General features: G+C 44.5%; 1 protein-coding gene across 2 annotated transcripts in view; it reads left to right on the top strand.

Annotated features, from left to right (window-relative positions):
• The window catches only part of GLRA1 (glycine receptor alpha 1), a 39,034-nt gene extending 16,290 nt beyond the window's left edge, over window positions 1–22,744 (top strand). The window contains exons 3-9 of one of the 2 annotated variants that reach the window (XM_074838313.1): window positions 2,841–2,908; window positions 11,514–11,737; window positions 15,514–15,596; window positions 16,215–16,352; window positions 16,879–17,093; window positions 17,772–17,918; window positions 22,430–22,744. In XM_074838313.1, the coding sequence (XP_074694414.1) occupies window positions 2,841–2,908; window positions 11,514–11,737; window positions 15,514–15,596; window positions 16,215–16,352; window positions 16,879–17,093; window positions 17,772–17,918; window positions 22,430–22,744 (1,190 nt within the window). The remainder of the gene's footprint in view (window positions 1–2,840; window positions 2,909–11,513; window positions 11,738–15,513; window positions 15,597–16,214; window positions 16,353–16,878; window positions 17,094–17,771; window positions 17,919–22,429) is intronic. The other variant, XM_074838314.1, reaches the window with a different exon arrangement.
• The last annotated feature ends 654 nt before the right edge of the window (window positions 22,745–23,398 follow it).

Genomic DNA, 23,398 nt, shown 5'->3' with positions numbered 1-23,398 from the left:
ATGCAATCCTCATGAATGCCTCCCTAACCGTATATGAAATATGAACAATCTTTATGTCCATATGAAATATCTATAATGATGAGAGGTTTGACACATGGATCCCTTGCAGATGTCTGGAAAGGTATCCGACTTCCACTCAGAATGGGAACAACCTTGTAACAACTTTACATACAGGAAAGGCTTCAATATAAGGATCAGTGATCCTGCCAAACCAAACAGTGACTGGCAGAAGCTGAACATCTTCCAGATCAGGAGAAACCACTTCAACTTTCCCCTTAAGTCACTGCCCACAGCACCTTCTAATAGTGGGCAACGCTCCCCCCGGCACCCGCTGAAGCCGAGAGGAGTCTCTCCCATCAGCTCCAGAGGAATTCAGCAAGATGCCAGGGGCAGCTCTGCCCCATCACTGTTCCCCATAGTAAAGGGGCTCTTAAGCTAGTGCCCAGCACAGCTCCATCACAGCTGCATTTCATACCCAATTTCCCCAGTTCATCCTATACTCACTGGCAGCCAAGCAGCATTGGACCAGGCCTTGGGAGAGGCAACAGAACCCTTATGCTTCTCGAAACACCTCTTCTAACAAGGGTGGGGGTTAGGTTTTTTTGTTTGCTTTTCCTTTTAACTGAGCTCACTTTCCCAGAGCTATTTGCCCTTGAATCACACCCAGAGATAAAGCAGTACCTGCCCCTCTCAGCCACTGTCCAGCCCTCTTCAATGCTCATTTCATTCACTTCTTTTGTTTCCTACTACCAATTCCTCCTCCCCCAAGTCACTGGCAATGCTAACAGAGGACTCCCAGGACCCATTAATCACAGTGACAGCACCTGCCATCCAGCTTCAAACAATAAGCTCTATTTGGGCTTTTAAACCCAAATACAGGTGGAAAGCTTATGTCCTAGAAATCAGCTAGGCAACAGAGAACACTGCTGTTTTTATCCAAACCAAAGAGTTAAAAAAACACCCTGTAAACCTGCCTACCACTAAATTATGCACACACACAAAAGAAATTAAACTTTAATATTTAATGAAATGTATACATTATCTTCCTGCTGAAGGCAGCTGTATTGCATTTTTATTTGAGATAATTTAATTTCAGTTTTATTTCAATGAACTACACCTTCCCCACAGGGCAGTTTTGCTGGCTTAGCCTCCCACATAAATCAGGCCTCAATTTATATGGGAGGCATAGGAGGTGTTTTACAGAGCTTGGGGTTGTAGCTCTCAAAGCATGTCATTTAAATTAACTGCAGTAACTCATAAGGGCATTTTAATGGGTTAGATCTAAATTAAAATAATACCAAAGATCCGTATCAGATTGATTTTTGGGGAGGGCAAGATTAACAAAAATAAGATTGCAGCTTTTCCATAAATGCTGTAAAGTCTGGACTTAGCTGTGGATTCAAATTCTGAGAACAAGGAATAAGCATTTGGGCTTTGGTTTAAGTTGGAGGATGAAGTCAGTAACTCGTGCAGGGACAGAACTGAACCCAACAGGTGTGGGACAAGGGACCTCTCACCCAGGCTGTACCCTTAACCCTACTGCTGGAAAACTACATTCCTTCACAGCTGCATCCCACTGCAGGGGTGGCACGTTTCAGCACTAGGCAGGGAAGTTTCTAGAGCCTCACACAAGCTAAAATACCCAAAATCCTGCAGAGTGCTCACAGATGCTCTTGGATACAGTGGGAAGAGCAGTGCATCAACGAGAGCTGGACTGCCCCAAGAAGAGAGTCTTCTTCACATGTACTGGGCCAAGCTCATCCCACACTCAGCTTCACATCAGCAAAGGATCAGGAAAAGGAGGGCCAAAATCCTCCATGCGTGTCAGTCATGAGCTCATGCAGTCATCCAGGAGGTCAATTCAGTATATGTGGGCAAGCCACTGGTTTGCCAGCCACAAGGTATGGCTCTGGTTCCAAAATGTTCTTCAGCTTTGTGCTGAACTGCAGCTCCTGGCATCTCCCTCAGTGCAAATGCAACATTTCCACCTCAGATTTGCCAGGCAATGTTGCAATTCACTTCCAGTCATACTGATACCTTTGGGCACCAGTACCACATGAAGAGACCAACCCCTGTGCCCTCTAACCACAATCTTTTAAGCCCTTAATCCTCACTACTCTCCTCTGATGACCCCTTAACTTCTCTAATATGAGCAGGCTAAGCAAAGCTTCATTCTGAAAACAAATAAAGCCCAGGAGAGGCATGGCCCAAAGTCTGGGAGCACCCTCTCCCGAAACAGAACAGCCGGAGAATTTCTGCTGGCAGACCCCTAAAGTCTCCTATCTGGCTGTGAGCCTCAGCAGACATCACCATTATCACATGGGTACTTGCTCCTTTACCCACCCTGATCCCTACAGCACACTCTGCTGCACTCCATAGGGAACATGGTCCTAGTTCAGAAACATCTAGATGCTTTAAGTGAGTATTTTAAAAGTATAGAGCTTTAAACAAGAGGGCCTGGCAATAGTCTCTTAGCTCTTTTCTGGGATACATTCCTATCATGTTCAAGGTGAGCTTGCCACCCATACAGCAGTGCTGAGATATCTAGAAAGCTGTCCTGCCTGGCTGTGATCCATTCCTTTTCATCAAAACAGCTCACAGAAGAGATATATAAACACTCCCTCAAACAGGGGAACAGAGGCAAAGCAAGAGCTTTGTCTGATGTTAAACAGGCATCAGAACCAAGACTAAACTAAGCCGGGTCATCCAGACCTTTATCCCCCCCATACTCACCCCTCAGTCACCCTGTTCCCACAATAGGTTTTAACACTACAGAGTGGAAATACTTTGTCTTATAACCACACAGTGAACTGCTGTTCCAATCTGTATTTGTCATGCAGGCCCACCAGTGAATGTCAGCTGCAACATTTTCATCAACAGCTTTGGTTCGATTGCAGAAACGACTATGGTAAGTAAAAATCACAGCACAGCTGCTCAGCTACTGGCTCAGCCTCATTGCACTCCCAGCAATGCATCACCCTCCTCTTTAGTATGACCAGAGGAAAATACTGTCTCCATGTTCCCAAGTTTACATAACATTTCAGTAAATTAATGGTCAACACCCAAGACTCACACCGCATGTAGTGTGATCACACAGTCTCTATCTGTATCTCTATGAAAGCACTATACAGGCAAAGTGTAAGGGTCAGAAAAGGAAACAAAGTCTTTTCTGAAGACTTGCCTAAGACTCCAATCTCAGAGACAATTGCAAGTACTTTGTGTTTAAGTGCATATAAATCCAGAAGTTTGAATCAACACTTTAAGTGACGGGAAATCAGCTGAACTCAAATTCAGTCTGCACCAGATTTCAGATTCCCAAAGATAAGAGAATCACCAGGTGATTATTTTCTTGGAGACATATTTCTGTTGGACAATGATTTTTAATAAAATGTTCTAAAGCTCCCTTCAGACAAACTTAGTGAACCTGGCTAAAGGCTGTATCTAATTGGCAAGACACTAGGAGCAGAGGATCACTAGAACAGGAGATAATTGCTCCATCTGAAAACTATTAAAGATTGGTTGTGACATAATCAGTGAACAGCAAAGGAAAACTCTGGAGGTACAGTGCCTTACCTCTGTGCTAATTAAAGATAATCCAGAAAGATGGTGTTTAATTACTCTTTGGTAATTCTTTTTCTAGAAAGATTTTGAATTAAGAATGCAAAACTCCAGCTTCAGGCGTTTTGTGCGTTCAGGCAGGATGTTATAGGCTTTACATATAGATCACACGCCTTGACTTGTTCAAGTTACTTGTCAGGCACACCGCTGTCAGAGGAGACAAACAGCTGTATACCTGGGATTATAAATCTCTTCTGACATTATACCATTCTTCTGGAAATATTTGGGGTTGGAGGCAGTTCAGTTCCAGTAGTAGAAAAAAAAAAAAAGCTGTTACTCTGTCCAAGAACAAAGAAAAACATTTCATAGTAAGATTGCAGAATTTGTCAGAGTTCATAGGTGAGAAGTGTATTCATAGATTCATCTGTATATAAAGCAAAAGAGAAAGAACTAGAACCAAAATACACATCTGTTCCTAATGTGTTATTTTATTGGATACCTCCTTTGGTGTTACAGGCAATAAATACTCTGTTCCTACACAATCTAGCAGAGACAATCCAGAGTTCAAGGGAGAGGGGCAGGCCCACAAGGGATCCCTGTGCAATGTACAGAGCACATTACGACGACATGTTTTTCAATATATCTGTCCTACATTGTGAGATGCATTGGAGCAGTTGTACAAAGACGCCACAGGATCCTGTAAGCAGGATGCTCCATAAAATTAGCATAGACTAGTATGAGAGAGAGAGAGATGTAGTTCACCTCCAAGATATGCTGCAGGGACTTGCTATCCTCTCCAGATGCCACTCATTTCACACTCGATCTTCCATAGAAAGAATTCCCATGGGAACCCAAGAACACCCTCTGGGCACATTCCTTTGTCTAGAAATACCCAAGTCAGCTCTGACAAGCTAGTCCAGATGTCACGCTGACACAGCATTGCACACAACCTAATATAATGCACCTCTTTGGGGACAGCAATTCTGCTTGTAAACACTGACAAGAACACAAGCAACACAGGTACCGAAACAGCTGAAAATGAGAGCTCAGCAAGTTAGAGCAGCCTCTGAGATTTTCTAACCTGGGATTTACTCTGCAGAGAAGCCAGTCTCTCCCCACTGTTCGATGATGCAGCAGGTCAAATAGGCAGCGTCAGCTCCCCACCACAGTTTCTAGGAAGGGCAGAAGGTCCTATCATGAAAGAATTTTGAAACTGGCCTGACTACTTTGAATTCAAACAAGTGATCAAATAGTTGGGGTGGGGGGAAAGCTTTCAGGGGAGAGAGGCGCAATTCAACGTTTTGCCATAAGGAAAGCAGTAGTCTATCATTGACCCCTGGAACTGATGATGGTAACACTCCCCCAGCTGCTTCACTGGCCAATAAAGAACGAACAACATTATGGTTTAAACCTCAATCATTAGGCAACCTAGGCCAGGTTCAGGTTTTGAGTACTACATCATCTTACATTTAGTTACTATTGTACTACTACCTGAAGTAAAAGTCCCAGCTCTTTATAGATACCACACATGCAATTAAAGGCGGCTTTGGAATATCTCCATAGTGGGGCTGTTAGCTCCTACAAAATATTCCACCACTACCATATACATTCACAGTGCCTGAATCTCACAAATTAGCATAAACCTTGAGGTCACCATGCAGAGGATTAGAGAAATTGAAGGTGAATGCTCACTTACAGCTTGAGCCATCATGGAAGGTAGAGGAAGAGGAGAAAATACAGGAAAATAGAACACACAGGCATTTAATGCAGCCACTTGGGTCTACAAACCTCAGAAGGGAGGATAATGAGTTGGGGCCAATAGAAGGCACAGACTTCCCAGAGCAGGAAGAAAGCCAATATCTGCCCCACAAAGATTCAAAATGAACAAGGCAAGAACCGGAGTCCTAAAAACTGCTGCAAGGATAGAAGGAATTTAAAAAGAAAAAAAAAAAAAAAAAAAAAAACACCAAACAACAAAGTCATCCACCAAACTGAATTCCCCAAAGCAGAACTGACTTAGAGTAAAGGAAGTAAGCTTTAAGCATCCTGCAGAACTGGAGACCCAACATAAAAGCCTCTAGTGCTGCACATAATTGATTGGACATTGCAGCTCATAGCTTATATCCATCAGCCTCACTTGCAATCAGCTCTAAGGACAAGGGAACCAGTGACTGGGAACACATCCCTGTGAACCCAACAAGTGCTTCAAGGGGAAAGATATTACCAAGTACAACAGCCAGAGAAGCATAGGCAGCCTCCTTCTGTCCCAAAGCATTACTGCAATAGTGCATCCAACAGCAAGGGACTGTGGAGGACAAATGCAAGATCCATCCACTCTATCCACTTATTTTTATTAAAAACAACCAAACAACCCCAACCCCCAACCACAAACTGTTAAATCCCTGTTTGATCTTCAAAAGCATAAACACCTTCCTCCCAGCCATACCAGAGTAAGAAACCTATAGCAAAGCTACAAATTCTTCATTCAAAACAAAACAGAAGTCAAGCACTTAAGGAACAGGGTCTTGTTTTTAAGTGAATGAACTGCACCAGCTTCAGCTTTTCTTTGTAGCACAAGACAATTGGCAGGATTATCTGAGCATTTCATCTAGCAGATTTCCTGCTATAACAGCAAACTTGGAATTAAATTATGCCCTTGATCTCTCTTCCAATGGAAGCTGCAGTTTTACAGCTCTTTCACTGGCTTAGGCAGTTGGGAGCATTTTGTATACAGTGAAGGCACATGAAGAAGGAGGAATATTTTTTTATATCATCACCTAGAGTTGCTAGGAGCTGGAGTCAATGCTCAAGATAACCCCCCTCACAGTCTCATGTTTTAAAAAGGACCCACACACAACAAATAAGAGAGTATAAAAGAAAGAAAACCCACAAAACAGCCAGCACAGGGTCCCCTAGAGAGGGTGTATATATGCAAATTTGTTTTTGTTGCTTTCATGACATAGCTATCCCATCTGAAAAGAGCAAACCAGATGTGACCTTCCAGCCAGCTGCAACACAGCCACAATTGGTCTCCCAGCATGTTCTCAAGACAGGAGAAGCTGGAGGCTCTAACTGTCCAAATGTTAAATACTTGTTCAGAGACATCTATATATGAGATTTCCAATGAGACAACAAACCATCCTGCAAAACAGACTAAGCGATTCACTCCAGCCTCACAAGCCACAGTGCAGTAGATAGCAAATATGACTGATTAAGTATATGGATCTCACATTTAATATTGGGTTCACTCACCCCAAGATCAGTGAAAGATGTAAGTATCAGTACACAAAGCCTGTAGCAAAGGCTAGGCTTTGAGCTCAGTTTTCTCCAGTCAGTCATTCTTAAAGCCAACCATCAGTCCCACAGAGATGATAAGCATGTAACAAGTCACACAACACAAAATGAAAAGGTTTTCACACCATCTCACAGTCTGCTGCAGTTTCAATGTTAGACCCACAGTGTTTTAGCTATCTATGTGGGTGGAATTTGTCTTTGCACTAAACGGAGAAGGGAAGGGATAAAAAAAAAAAAAAAAACATGAAATGGGACTATGCAGCTCAAACACAAGGACACAAAAATAAGAACCAAAACTCAAGCTGAACAACAAGACCTCGCTACTAAGCTCTTAAGTTTAAAATTCAGGATACTGGGTACAGTCCACCCCTTAGCAGCTCCATCCTTGGCCTAGAGAGATATATCTTCCCCTCCTTTTGTGGGGAGACCAGAAAAACTTTGCCTTAGGTTCCAGCACAAAAACCCCACAGCTATTAAACACTAGGGTACCACTCCCATCCCTCACCACATGCCTACCTTCCTCAAGCAACAGACTTCCTCCTCAGCAGCACCTCCCACTCAGCTACTATTCACAGCACCTCCTCCCCTTGGCCCAGCTGTGGCTTTCACACTAGTCTTCAAATTGGCCAATTGGCTACAGCTGTGGCAAGGTAATGAGGTCCCTTATTAACCCTTCCAAGGTCAACTCCAGATGCTTTTTTTTTTTTTTTTTTTTTTGCAATTTGTCAGTTGTAGTGCTCCTTTGTAGGGCAAGTAGCCTTAAAAGTGTTTGTCCATTCCCTTTCTAGAGAATTAACTCAATGCTATTAAAGCCCCTTGTTCTCTGCTGTCCAGGCATGCTAACAGAATCCCCTTCTGAGGGAGTTCTACTCTCTTTGTTCCTTCAGCAAAATGTAAACGTATCAAAGTGAAATCTCTCACTAAAACTGTTCAGTGTAGAGGCTAGTCTGACAGAACCCCTGAATCAGGGGCTGAAACCTACTGACTTTCTTGACAGACTCCATCCCTTATTCACAGCACTACCTCCAGCCCGTCACCGCTTTCATCAGCTCACTCATCATCAGATGCCAAGACTGGTATCTTGGGAAGGAAAGGTCTCAAATGATCTTCCATTTCCTTGGCTCCTTGCGAGGTCACTAAGCAGAATTTCATTTCAGCATTATCAAATTGAACTACTTTGATCACTTCAGTTATTTTCTTCCTGCCCTGTGTCATTTCACCCTTGGGAGTAAAATGCCTTTGTGCCAAATTACAAAGCCCCCGAATGCCTTCATGACATGGAGTTGCTGCTCTCCTTTCCCAAGCCAGCCAGGGGAGGAAGCTGCACAAGATAATCAATGCCTGGATGTGATTGGCACACAAATGAGGAACTCAAGTGATAAGAAGGATATGGAAAAAGAGATTTTTTTTGCTGCCCCAGTAAAACATTTTTTTTTTGCTTGAAAGTTCATATCAGAAATTGGTCTGTTCTGTCCATCACTTAGGAATAACTGTAGACTTCTTCGTGATGCTAATTAAGATCTCATACAACAGCATCCAGGAGAAACACTGTATATCTCCAGGTAGCCAGCGAAGGAATGTTGTTTGGTTCATCACCCCTCAGCTTGATTGCAATGCCTAAGCACAAAGCTTTCAACACACAGGATCCTGTAACCCTTATCTTAGCCTATGTCACGGCCACAGCCATACCCCATTTGCTCTCCAAGCATTCTGCTGGCTCCTCAGGCAGTGCCATCTCCAGTTTGCAGTCACAGTGCTTGTTTTTACATTTATGTTCAAATAAGCCTGGCCACAAGAAATCTAAAAGGCTGCTTAGCACCTTCAATACTGCAGTGCAAAACAGCTGTCTGTCATAAGGGAAAAGGCATCTGGGAGGAAAGAACCATTCTCAGTGGCCAGGCCAGGACTGTGGAATAAACCCCTTGAGAAGGAAGATCTTCATAAACACACACGCAGATAGGTGAAATACTAATGCCGTAAAATGGCAAAGCCAGAGAATTGCATTCAGTGCATGTATTATATTTCTTTGTCCTTGCCTTTTTTATATCACAACATAAATGCTCAGTTGTCTACATTCCAAAACAAAAAATATCCACTGCAAACACTTGTCTCCAAAGGAGGAGCACAAAGAGTAACACACACCAGAGTTACTCACTACACTGATGAACATCCCCGGGATGGAGGTAGTGCAGCCTCTCACACCGCATGTCCACGCCATGCCCCTGGAGTGTCCCCACGTAGGACAGGAGTACAGGACACTTGGTCTCTGGAGATGACTTAGGAGGGGCTTTCTCACAGCCATGTGCTGTGAGAAGTTAATTTCATCTGGCCCACAAACATCTGATTAAGATCCATCATCATGGTGACTATGGTAATCATTCTGTCTAGGGCCTCTTAAGCCTCCGTGGTGGCAATGTAAACCACACTACACTTCTCTTCTCACCCTTTCCTTTCAGCAAATTTTGAAGCTGAAGCAGTGAATTTACTCCAGCAACAAAGCTTATCCACAGCAACACAGGCTGTTATAGGGAGATTGACTCCATTCACCCCCCACTTCCAACACTCCGTCAGGCTGAGAACACTTCTGGGCAGCTACCACTGAAGTTTCTTCCAAACATGAGTTTAATTTGTGTTATACATGACATAAGCCCCCAACTGGAGCTGACCTGCTAACATCCAGCTTATTTGTAGCTGAATAAGCAAAACAACCTTTTGCTTTCTACCTATTAGGTCAGTGACATTGATTTCCCCTGACTGCCACGGCTGCAGATCTTTATACATAGAAAAGGGAACTGAAAGTGTACAAGTTGTTCGGGGAGCTGCTGCGTGCCATGGGAAGTGGCGATACAGGGTTGCTTTCCTCTTTAGGTTTGCATGATTGTCTAGTCCTGCACTAAGACCCTGGTTCCTAGCTGTCCACAGCTATTCACATTTTCTCAAGACACATTATGCAGGGTGGACAGAGATGAATAATTAAGTCAGCAGGACCGACTAGGACTTGTGAAGGTGACATTCGGAATATTAGCAGAAGGAGAGAGTGCTGCAACTCTTTTTCATGTTCAGAAGTCTGCTCCTTTTAGCATCAAGTCCTTGGTCCATTTGCTGTTGTCACAATCATTAATGTCATTAGCAGCTTCTGTGCTCTGAGGATGTGGATGGCATTAAGTGGCTTGAAACAGATTCTAGACCATGGGCTTAGCTATGAACTGCCCCCCCCAGAAAACACAAAGCACCCAAGACACAAGCCAAACCCTCCAGTGTGACTAGACTCCACAAAAGTCATGTCCTTCTGGACAAGAGGCTGTAGGTTCATAATCAAGCAAGCACTTGAGGCAGCAACATCAGAAAGACTCTCCTCCACATGCACCCTTCAACTCCAGAGCTTTGTGTTCTCCAAATGGAAAGAACAGACCTGATAACAGTCAGGGAGATCCCCTCAGAGGTGCCAAATAGTCTCACTGAAAGATTCTAGTGCCTGCAGCAGGTATTAGATATCAGCAAGCACATCAGACACCCTCCATTAATTGTCTCTTCATAAAAGTCTTCAAAGTACATTAGTATTAGAAAGGCACCAAAGAAACCCTTAATCATGATAGCAACTATTAGTTTGGGCCACGGCGGTGAAATTGGTTTATTATATTCTGCTCTTCAGACACAGTCTGCCTCTATACTTAGAAAATGTCAATTAATTTATGGACATGGAGCTTTTACCCCTCTCCTGATAGCTGGCATGTCCTCTCTCCATTTCAATTTGTTGGCTCACTTTCTTATGTGAAAGTCAGCAGAAAAGGGGCATACAGATCACCCTGGGAAGCTATTGGTCAGACAGGGGGAACAGAAACTGCCTTTAATTGTCTAGGAGAGTGTCTGAGCTTGACCTCAGGAGCCAGCCTTGGCCTGGGGAACTCAGAGGAGCTCTAAGACACACGGTTATGAGGCAGATAGCATTTGGCATAGTGCTTGGGGACTAGCTTCCATTAAAGATGACTATCCTATAAAATCTGTAGCATTTATGGCATTTTGACATTAGAGAGGGGAACCCAGAACACTCACTTAGGATTAGGAGAGTAGACTTCATGCACATCCCTCTCATGTTCACATACTCTCACCAAGTGCAGCTGCTCCCATCAGTTCATCTGAGTTACCCTTATATTAGTGGACACACAGGGAATATCCCTTCCATGGGCTGCTTGTATCACTGTGCCTTTTCTTTTGAAAAGTCTGGAGGAATCATAGTCACAATACGGGATGATTCAACACTGAAAGGAAGTTACATTTGGTCTCCTTTCCCCCTTAATCCTCTGCAACAGTCGTCTTGCTGACACCAGCCCTTACAGCCTCCACAACTGAACATCACTTCTCCAGCCTCAGGGTTCAGACTTGAGGTCTTGACACTTCACACACAGCTGACAACTGCTGTGACGGAGAGATGCAAGGATAGGCAGCTGCTCATGCTATGAGATAGCTGCAAGCTACAAAGCTAAAAATTAACAACAGCTCCTTGAGAAATAAAGCAAAAAAAGGCTTGTCATGGCTTGGGAATAGGCCTAGACATGGTTTGGTTTTGAGAATTATTTTAGTACATGCTCCCTGGTTTTCAGCACTTTGAGCCTGCTTTGAGGACCAACTGTGTTTCTCTTCTCCCTGCTTACACTGTTCAGGATTACAGGGTGAACATCTTCCTGCGACAGCAATGGAATGACCCACGGCTGGCGTACAATGAATACCCTGATGACTCCCTGGACCTGGACCCCTCTATGCTGGACTCCATCTGGAAGCCTGACTTGTTCTTCGCAAATGAGAAAGGGGCCCATTTCCATGAGATTACCACAGACAACAAGCTTCTGAGGATCTCCAGAAATGGCAACGTCCTCTACAGCATCAGGTGAGGTGACTCAATGGGAAGAGCTCCACCAAGGTAGGGGAGGGCAAAGCCAAACTCCCACTGTTCAAGCCTAAAATGAGAAAGTGAAGACTTGAGAATGCTGTTAGATGACAGAAATTGAGGGGTTTTTAAAGTAGGAGATCATACAATTAGCAGTGTCATGGCAATGTGGTGGGAAGGGACCTCTGGAGGTCTCCCATGCAACCTCATCCTGATGATTGACAACCAATCAGATCAGCTGTGGCTTTGTCTGGCCAAATTGAAATACCCCACAGATGGAGATCTCATGACTTCTGTGGGCAGCCTGTGCCAGTGTTTCATCCTCCTTCTGGGGCAGAGTCCTTCGCACAAAAATCACTGAAAAGTGAAACACACCCTTATTTCCCTAGCCAATATTGTTTCAATGTTTTTTGAGTTAAATACAGCTACACAAGCTAAAAGAAAGAAACAGGTCAGTAACCAGTTCCCTCATCTAGACCTTTATACCCAGCATTAACCTTTGCTTAAGAGCAGTGAGGTATACAGTTCCCTGTTTGCACATGTGAACACATCCTTGTGGGAGCAGAGTAATGTGCTGTAAGTGAAGAGGTCTTTCTCCAGCCACCTCAAGAAGAAGAGGTTGGCAAAACTGTGGAATCTTTCTGAGAAAGTGCCACCAGCTACCTGAGCTTCAAGTCCTAATTTTGCATTAGTAGCTTCCCTTTAAAAGAAAGCATGAGAAACACCATTATTTTTCTTCATGGTTAAGTAAGAAGATGCCCATCCAAAAGGACGAGGCAGCCTGACAGTACTCCATCACACACCAGTGAAGAGCTTGAGATAGAGACAATTTTTCCTGTGCCTCATCCATCCTGCCAGAAGTCAGGATCTTGGAGAAGGATGGCACTCTTGAAAGGCGTGGAGATTGCATACCATGAGCTGGACTGCCTCTGGGGCAGCAGAGACCACTGCATAGCTGCCATACTCTCTCTTAGGCAGCTTTGTCTTCAAGACCTGCTAAGACAAAGCTATGCCTAAGATATTTACTTTCAGAAACAGTTTAATTTGGAGAAGGGAGAGAAAAAACTGGAGTGAAAAGGAGACTGGGAAATACCTCCTTACATCAGTAGTTGAATCCATGTTGGAGCAGAAGGATGTCAGTACTTCAGCCAGATGGTCGCCACTTGCTGCTGCTTACAACAGGTAGAAAAGTAACAACCAGGAATGTGTTAGCCAAAGCATATCGAGACAGAGAGTTGGTCTGGGAAGGAATCTAGCTCATCTCTACCTTTCTCAGTCTGAGACTTCTGCTTCTCACTAATAGATTCCTTAACATCCCTAGTGTAAAATTACTTGAGATATACTAGCACAAGCCTAAAACCAGCCCATGAAAACTATGTTTTGAAAGCTGCAGCATTTCCTGACAAAAAATTAGGGAAACTGCTAAGTATTGGTCCATGGCTTTTCTCACCATAACTCTTCCCATTTATCCCTTTATCACTAGATCCAAGAATCCATCAGTGAAGCTGAACTAATTGTATGAATTTCCCACAGGAAATCAATCCAATTCCCCACCATCACTTTCCTTCCAACCCCATCCACTCTTTATTTTAAACCAATGAAATTAAGACCAAACTTCATGAGCTTAAAGCAGGAAAGTTTAACTCTATCTTGAAGACTTTTTCACCTCATGTATAATGTAAATTTGCCTAATGTATGCACACCTCATCTCACACTGCCGCTCCCAATGGCAGCTAAGGGAGAAGAAAAAAGCAGCATGGAGCTGTAAAATGGAAAGTAAACAGCTTAATGCTGCAAGGTAGACAGCCTCCATCAAACATCAAGGTGGTTCCAGCCCAAAGACCAGCTCCCTGATGGCCAAAACAGTGAGAGAATTGCCAGGCATGTGGCTGAATGAAGAAACCTCACATTCTCAATTTCTAAAAACAGACACGTAGTAAAACTGCCACCAGCAACTTGGCAGTGAGCATGGCACATAGTCCTGTTCCAGGTGGGTTTGCAGGAGCACAGAGGGGGAATACTGGGTCACCCCAGCCCTGGGGTTGCTCTGCAAAACAGAGCAACAACTCAGCAGAGGAAATGGAGCGATGTGGCTGAGCTGATCACCATTTTCAAGGCAAAAACTTGAAAACACTTCAGTTCTTGTTTTACAAAAAAGAAATTTCCTATCTTGCTCATCTCCAAATGAAAATATAGATTTCTTTTTAAGTACATTTTCCTGTGAAAATTAAAAAGAGACATTCATGATGGAAGAACACAATGTAAATGCAAAGAGTTTCCAAAAGGAAAAATAGTCTTTTCCTTTTAAAAGCAGTTTCCGTCTGAAGTGCTCTGCCATTTCCTCACTGGCTCTTTGCTATTACTATTTGCAATAGAAAAATTCTAGTCAAGGCACTTACAAGAAGGTGGGCTTGTCCCATGGACCCAAGAGTCAGCATGCTTAGCACTGGGTTCACCCAAAATCACCCTTGAGGATTTCACTCTGACCCCTTCTCAGCACACAGTTGTCCAGCATGTGCTCAGCATCTCATGACCTAGTCATAGCCACAGTCACCCTTGTTTCATATCTGGCAGATATTTACAGTAAATTCTTCTCAAGGGGCTTGTCTGAAGATGTAATTGAAGGCTTATCTCTCTGATTGATCAGAAATGGAGTTCCCTGCCAGCGATGCGATGAGAAAAACAAAGTGGGCAAAGGCCAGTGATGACTCTCTTCTAGTGAGGTGTTTGTTTAAATACAGAAAATGTAGTTGCTTTCATAAAGAGGAAACTCAAATTGGGTTGATTCTTTTTACTGTCACATCTTCTGTCCCAGCATGCCTCTAAACTCAAGCAGACTATTTCTTCCAACATAAGGATTTAAGTTAAAGTATTGTTCCTTCCTGTTAAGTTTCTTGTAGGTCTGCTGATAGAAAAATTCAATTCCTGTCCCCCAGGAAATGCCACTATTTCTACATCAAGGCAAAAAGCTGAAAAATCTGAACACTTTAGGGAACAGCGTTTTCAACATTATCAAACCAAATTACACAAGTCTAGCTATCTGAATCATATCATTTAATATCAGCTTGTTGAACCAAACAAACATTTTGAGTATAGATCATGGTATAAGGCAGCACAGCAATGTAACAGAGAAAATTCAGCCTGCACCTAGTGGAAAATGGAGCTTGTGAGACAAAAGTAGAGATCTCAAGAGGCACAGCAGGAATTCAGGAAGATACAGAGGTCCATACTGATTTACCACAGGGCATTTTCCCTGCAGAAAATCCCACCAAAGTCTCTCTTTTCCCCCACAGCAAAGTGTAATCTTGATCAAACTTCATTTGTTTTTTTCTGACACAGAAATTTTCTGTTTAAAGATTTACAAACAGTCCCAGTCTCTAGAAATGCATCTGCGGGGGTCCAGAGAATGGCTTGCTGCTAATCCAAACTGTTGTGAGCTTGAGGCAAGAAATGAAGACTGAAGCAGCAAAACTGTTTGGTGTGGGAACCCTTTGTTCTGCCCAGTTCAAAACAACATTGTAATGAAAAGCCATCTGCAACAGACAACTCTGCCAGGAATTATATCACAGACCCAAATGCTTGGCATTTCTGATGCTTTCCAACACCGCATGTGAAAAAACAGGCAGGGAAGAGGTGAATGATCAGTCATTCCCCCAGCACACCCCTGTGTCTCAGGCAAGGTACCAGCCTGTTTGCAGACAGAACCTGAGAGGGTTCACCCCCTCATCAGTGCCACAAACTGTTTGACATTCCCTTGTGCTGTCTTCTCTCCTCAGGATCACGCTGACTCTGGCCTGCCCCATGGACCTGAAGAACTTCCCCATGGACGTACAGACATGCATCATGCAGTTAGAAAGCTGTGAGTCCTGTGCACATCTCCTTTTTGGAGAGGAGACAATGTGTTTTCCCTCTCCCTTGCCATCTCCCTCCCCAGCTGCAACCCATTCCCAGTTCAGCCTTCACTGGAGACTTGCTCAAGAACCCCTTGCTCAGGATTTTCCATTCATTCAGCACATGTGACATTTTGTAGAAAAGCCAAACCCTAAAAGATCCCATGAGAGGAGCCCTGGCTTAGTTGTATTTACATTGGCCTTTCACTTTGGAGGAGAAAGGTGAAAGTGCTTTCAGCTGCATTGCTTATCCCAAAGGAGGGAAAGACAATGAGCAACTTCTTTCAGAGAAGGAGGTCAAGTCTGAAAAATCAGCAAACAGCTCAACAAGCCAAATCCAAGAAAAAATATGATTTATTGCAGACAATTCATTGCACACCATCACAGTTCCAGTGCAGGTCATTACCCTAGCTTTTATCACAGGCACAAGTCATTTTGTCTCAACCCAAATCCCATTCATTACAGCATTTCTAAGGAAGGCCAGGAAAAACCCCTGTCTCCAAGCATAGCTCTCTTCTAAAAGTCTGTCCCTTTGCAGATCAGTATTTAATACGTTTCACATGGTATTTGTTCCCTCCTCTCAACAGTTGGCTACACAATGAATGATCTCATATTTGAGTGGCAAGAAAAAGGAGCCGTGCAAGTTGCTGATGGGTTGACGTTGCCTCAGTTTATCCTCAAAGAAGAAAAAGACTTGAGATACTGCACAAAGCACTACAACACAGGTCAGTGCTGTTTACGCTTAGCTGCTGGGTTCATTAGAGGGGAATTCAGGACTGTCCATTTGCCAGAGTCTCTTGCTATGTCTGATGGCACAGGTGATATAAGCCTTGTTCTACACATCCGGGGACAACATACATATAAATACACATAGATATGTTGCCAGTAAATATACACATATATAGCTGATAAAAAGCTAATAGACACAAATGTGTGGAACCCTCTTGCCCCCAGTAACATCTACATCAGTTCAAGGGTGTTTGGTCTGGACCTTCTCTCCCAGCGTCTTCTTTTGTCTTTGATGCAAGGGAGCAGATGAAATTTAAGTGACAAAGGACATACTGTCAAGAGCTTTTTTGCTATGTTGATATTGTACACTCATATTTCAGAACTGGACAATAGCTGTTAATTTCCTCTTCTAACAAGACTTTGGTTCTAGGCAAGGCAAGGAAAGTCCCCAGAAAATAGCTGAAACCAGGAGGCTCACTGTGCCTTATCAGTAATCTTCCATGTATCTCCCATCCTTCTCAGGCAAGTTCACCTGTATAGAAGCTCGTTTCCACCTGGAGCGGCAGATGGGCTATTACTTGATCCAGATGTACATCCCCAGCCTCCTTATTGTCATCCTGTCCTGGATCTCCTTCTGGATCAATATGGATGCTGCACCTGCTCGTGTTGGCCTGGGGATCACCACAGTGCTCACTATGACCACGCAGAGCTCTGGTTCCCGAGCATCACTGCCCAAGGTAGGGAACACACTTATCTTGAGAGGGGCAAAATGTGCACTTTCTGGGGACAGCACATAAGTAAGTCACCAGATAGATCCTCCTGCTCAACACAGGAGGCATTATGCTGCCATTGCACTATTCCAGTTTAAGAGCAAGCAGAACAAATTCCAGTCCCCTCCTGCAAAAGTTTTAGCAGAGTTGTTATGTCTAGCAGTAAAGCTTCCCCTAAGATTCAGCACTCACCCCAAGATCCACCACAGCTCCCAGTAGCCAGGAGCTCTGTACCTTACAAACCACTGCAACAACCACACATGGATAATGCACTCTACATTCCAGCTTTTTACTCACTTGACCATCATACTTTTATAATAGTACTGAATTTCCCCGTTATGAAGAGCTTCTGGTATGATCAGATTGGATTACTATTTTCCTTGCATATAAACCATCACAATCAAGACCTAGATAAATTAAAAACTGTGGAACTATTGCTATTTAAGAGCCCAGGATCAGTTTCAGTTGCCTGATAATACATTCATATTAAATGAGCTAGATTTTGGTATACAAGAGCAGATGTCAACTATATCATGGCTTGATCAACTCCTTCCAAAAACCTTGAGAGTAACATGTAAAATAGCAAGGAAAAAGGCATTTGGCTGAAGAAGCCACCCCATCTCAGCCTTTCTCTCTGACTCCTAGGTGTCCTATGTGAAGGCCATAGACATCTGGATGGCCGTGTGCTTGTTGTTTGTGTTCTCCGCACTTCTAGAGTATGCTGCCGTCAACTTCGTGTCTCGGCAGCACAAAGAGCTGCTCAGGTTCAGAAGGAAGAGGAGGCATCATAAGGTAATACATAAAGTATGAAGGACACAGCTGAAACCTGTCCCAGCAGAACATCACTACATAGTCAATTGAACCAAGCCACTAGTTCCCAGTGAAGTCCTCAGTATATGGTCAGATGTTAAAGAGGGTCACACATCAAAAAGCAGGGCTACCTCAACGAATTGTGTCTCTTCTAACAGTCTGCTGACTCCAGGAGTCTAGGAAGCTGGTTTTTGTTAGCTAGCCAAGTGGTCTAAGCCAAAAGGGTTGTTGTCAGCAAAACAATTTTCACACAGCAATGTTCTGGTCTGAGTTCTCTTCAGAAGACAAAGCAAGAGCTGGGGGGAGGCAGGCAGGGAGGTTTGAGGGATGTCTATCAGAGAACAGAATCCCCCAACAAGACAGTCTACATTAGCCCGGAGGTAAGTGACACCTCTTTTGTCTCTGTCGTCTCTGTGTTCAAAAGCATCTGCTTCTCAGACTGCAAATTCCTCTCAAAAGGAAAGAGCATTATTCTCAGCCTTAGCCTCGCTCCATGCTTACTCACCATGACTGATGCCAATATGAGCATGCATGCATCACATAGACACTCATCTCCTGCAGCCTGGACTCTACTAGCTTTTAGGCTGAGGTACCACAGCAAAGATTTCACCTCAGAGGATGCACTAGAAAGAAACATAAAGGTGACTGTGATCACAAGACCAAAGGCACTTTAAAATTGTCCTTAATTAACTAGTAGAATCAGGTAGGTGGTATCAAATTTTCAGCGCCAGGCCTGAGAGGCTGCCCTCAAGCTAGCATTAAGAAAACAGTACATTTGCTAAGAAAAAAAAACACAGGTTTTTTTTCTGATGGAAATCTCAAGAGAGCCCCTAAGAGACCACCAAGGTCTGCCTAAAATATTCCTCATAGGTATTTGTCTATCCTCTATTTTAAAGAACTCTCTGTGATCCATCCCATCCAGAGACCCCCCCACTCCACTGCTTCACTGTCCCAGCCATTAAAAGTCTTTCCCAGGGTCTAACCTGTCCTACAGCAGTTCACAATGTGTGCCTGGAGAACTGCCAGCATTCTGGGAGGTAGTGGGGGCTAAGGAGTAGAAATCCCTGTCTCCTTGTAGATTTGCCTCTCTCTGCTTCAGTTGACCTATCTGCAAAACAGGAGAAAGTTGTCCATTTGTCCCCAACCCATTCAGGATCAGGGATGAAAAGTGTTGGACAAATGCAAGGGAAAAGAAGTAACAGATGAGACCATCAGCATCCATTGATTTTGTCTGGCCAGAGCAAGACCCTGACATCTCCAAATCAACTGAGGCAGTTTTGGTTCAGAAGATGCAGCCTGCTTAATAGAGCCAAAGCTAAAACCACCCAACGTGGGTGTCTTGTAGTGCTTTTATCTCTTCATCTAGATTCAGGCATACCGTCTCTGAATCTATGCTGTTGTATGCAGATCAGTCTGTTGATAAAACAATAAGGAGAAAAAAGCCACTAATATACAGATGAGTTTAAAAGATATTTGCCAGAGATGTTCCATTGAACACAAGGCTGCTATTACAATCCTTGCCCAATCTCACAGCAATTTAATTGGAACAAAGCATAAACAAAAACACTTGCAAAAGCAAAATGAACAAGGTTTGCAGGCTCATCAGAAAACGAGGAGCTGACTGCAAATATGCAAATGGATTAGTGCAGCTGCCAAAGAACCTAATTGCTCTGTCCTGATGTTCTGACTTGTCTGGGTAGCTCTGCCTGGTTTAGGCATGACGTGCCAGGCTAAAAACAAGTGAGATGTTGCAGTGTCCATGCTGGTGGAGGCAGCTGGGGAGAGGACCAGCCCATGCCCACACTTATTAGCTCTGCCCAAATCAAAACCTACTAGCCATTCTTCACAGATCAGTGCACCAGACAGTGTGCCGTGGTCTGGCACTAATACAAGTGAATCCAGACAAATCTGTTTCTTGCTTTCCTCAGAGTTAGATGCAAGGTGCTAGCTTATTCTCATTCATTAAGAGTCTTCCTTGCTCTCTAAAAAATAAAAATCAAATTAACAAATACCTGTGGCCCTTTCCATTTCTGAGCCACCTCTTGCCTTCTTCCCTCTGGAAGGAGGGAAAGGATTAGACTAGAAGGATCGACTAGACAGCTCTCTCTGAACTCATTATGCTGTCTGTATTTACTGGGGCAGACGGGTCCTAGCCTGGGGAGATGTAGGGAGTGTGATGGCTAGGGAGAGTTACTGTCCCTTTGAGGTATGGACCAGTCTGGTTAATATGACACCATCACCAGACCCACTTTCAGACCCAGCCCAAGAAGGCCAGCCCAGTGTGGCTGGTCATGTCTTTGCCTTTCTCCTTTGATATGACACTTTGGAAAAGACACCATTAGCTGCTCTATCCTAGGCATGGCACTCACACAAAACAGATCAGCCACAGAAAACAGCCAGTGGCCCCTCAGCAATGAGAAGAGAAAGAAATTCAGTAAATTAGGGAATTAAGTGATCTAGGCTACAGCCAGACATGTGTCAGTGCAGGTGTGTTTGTGCAACCAGAGAAGAGCAGAGGCAGCTTTACCTGAACCCCCACAACACAAACACATGATGAGAAGGTCTCTAAGCTCTGAGCAGCTCAGAAAGCCAGGTCTTTGCAGCCCATGCACATGTTATTAGCTGCACAAAGGAGTCCAGTTAAGGAAAGGGGGACAAGTTAGGAGTGAGAGAGACCTTTGCAAAACCCCTGTTGCCCCAGAGCCGAGGGATGTCTGTCCCCAGTGCCGCCCAGGCGCAGCCCCTGGCACAGCCTGCGGCTCCTGCCTTGCCCTGTGCCACTTGCTGGCAGGTGCTGACAGGAGCCGGCAGCACGGCCGAAGGCATCTGCTGATCACCAGGCAGCGGGAGGGTCAGAAGTGGCCCCTGCAGCCTGTACCCCTCCAGGTCCCCACCCACCCTCACTGTCAGTGCCTCAGCCACAGTGCAGGTTGTAGCCGCCTGAAAAGCAGAATTTCTGCGTCACCTATCATTGGAAAATCAGCCTTTTAACTGAAAAAACTCTTCAAGGGAGCGAAGAGAAGAGTTTCTGTGAACCTTGACTCTCAGCTCACAAAGTATCTCTTACCAGATGTTCAGTACCTGGACTCACCCAGCCCGGAGAGCAGCTGGGTCTTAATTGTTGGTGCCTCAGTTTCCCCAATCAGTGTACTGCCCCCTTGCAGAGGCATTGTTAGGAGGCAAAGACATTTAAGGACTGTCAGGTCTTAGGTGTCAGGGACCAGAAATACACCAAGAGGACACAACCAAAGCAGGGAAGAATTATCCTAAGGCCTGCAAAATTGTCTCAGCCAGGACTCTGGAACAAATAATCCTGCTGGTAGGTCACACAACTCACCAGCTTGCCACCCTCCCCCAAAAAAAACCAAAACAAAGAAGGTTTGATTTTATTTGGGATGTTTAGCTTTGCTCAGATATGCCACCGTGCTCTGCCTTCTGCTTCTCTGCCCCAGACCCCAGCACAGCGCCTCCATCCCACGCAGCTACCTGCTTGATACAGGGGCCATCCAGAAAAGACACTCTGCAAAGCAGAGAGGAAGGGGCAGCAGGGCACATCGGGCTGGTGGGTTATGAGGGAGGGGCCAGCAAGTCAGTGTTGGGGGACACAGCATGGATCAGCCTCTGTGACATTTAATTAGTGTCATTAGTCTAACAATTAGGCTTGGTGACCTGTAGTTAAGAGACTTGTGTTTCTGACCCTGCCTCTGCAACTCACTGGTTGCATTATTTTGGCCAGACTTGGTTTTCCCCATGATTACATCCCCGTGTTCGATAAAACAGGGCTAAAGCATTCTGAGAAGTCTGCAAGGCCATCACCAAAAAACAGTAATAGCATTGGCTTTTAGACTGGAAACTAAATTATTTTTCTTGCTCAATAATTGGAATTAACACAAGCAGCCATGACTTAATGTTGTCCCACAGAAGGGCCCTTCTGTTCCTCACCTAGAAGATGGCCTGTGGGGCTCAGGGGGGTCCCACGGGCAGGCGAGCAGAGGGCTGGGTGCACGCTGCCTGCAGAGGTCTTTTCCTGGACAGGTCTCAGCGCCTGCGCATCCATGTAACTCTGTAGAAAGTCTCACACTGCAGCTTCGACTACGTGAGTTACATGGAGCCCACTCCTTCTGGGCAAGCTGCTCCAGCACAGGCAAAGCAAAGAAGGTGCTGATAGGAGTGAGGGGGAGGGAGAGGCAGAAGCAAAACAGGGGATGCAATTGGAAAAACTAAAGCAGTACCATAAACCCTTCAAGTATGTCAAAGACCCAAATGGGGTGGAAGTCAGTCCTGTTCTCCGTGGGGTGCCTGGATCCCCTGATTTGCATCTGTGCATCACACAGCTGGCACCCCTCTATAAGGCTGATCTCCCAAGAGCAGAGGGTTTGTCCGAGGGCACTGAGGCCGGGGCATGATGGAGGCATCTTGCCCTTGCAGAGCAGGAAGCTGTCGGTGGAGAGCCTTATAGTGAGGGTGCACTGTCTATATCTTATTTTAAGTAGAGTCCCATGCTGAATCTGTTTCAGGAGGATGAAACTGGTGAAGGCAGGTTCAACTTCACTGCCTACGGGATGGGACCAGCTTGCCTACAAGCCAAGGATGGCATCTCTGTCAAGGGCGCCAACAACAACAACACAGCCAACCCGGTTCCCCCGCCATCCCGCTCCCCCGAGGAGATGCGAAAGCTCTTCATCCAGCGAGCCAAGAAGATCGACAAAATCTCACGCATCGGCTTCCCCATGGCGTTCCTTATCTTCAACATTTTCTACTGGATCATCTACAAGATCGTCCGCAGAGAGGATGTGCACAACCAGTGAGGGAAGGGGAGCAGCTGGGAGGGAGCGAGCAATCCTTTATATATGTGCAATAGCAATGCAGCAATGCATGAATTTAAGAATGTGGCAATATCTACTAAAAAAAATGGGGAGGGGGGGCTGGGAGGGACTTCAGATCATGTGAACAGAGGATAACCGGCACAGGGAGGAGAAAAAAACCTCTTGATCTCGGGAGTGCAGGGTGGGGGTTAGTTTTACAGCATAGGAAGGTTTGGATTGCTCCAGCTGCAATCCAAGCAGTGTAATATATTAATATATATTCATGCTTAATTATAATGCAAAAGAAAACAATCAAAAAAAAGATAAAAAAATCCTTTTTTTAGCCTATTAACAGCTTAGATTCTCAAGTCACTGGAATGATTCATAATTCCATGTGCAGAAATGACTGCAATTACGCTTTATCTGACTTTTGCTATAGAAAGGCCATACCAGTCAAGCACGTAGGGAAAAAAAGCCCTAACAAAAGGAAAAAAAAAAAAAAAAACCACAAGAAAATCATTCTATGCTTCTCTAGGTTTTGCACTTTGAAAACTGGATAGACGGGGAAACTTAAGAAAGAGGCTGTGGGTTGTTGTTTATTTTATATATTTACTTTTTTTAGTCACGGGTTTGCCGATCAAACACTTTGTGACTTTT

The sequence above is a fragment of the Strix aluco genome, chromosome 13 (assembly GCF_031877795.1).
Source record: "Strix aluco isolate bStrAlu1 chromosome 13, bStrAlu1.hap1, whole genome shotgun sequence".
In the NCBI taxonomy this organism is placed as follows: Eukaryota; Metazoa; Chordata; class Aves; order Strigiformes; family Strigidae; genus Strix; species Strix aluco.
The sequence above is the reverse complement of the archived record's forward strand: the minus strand, read 5'-3'. Positions and strand labels throughout refer to the sequence as shown.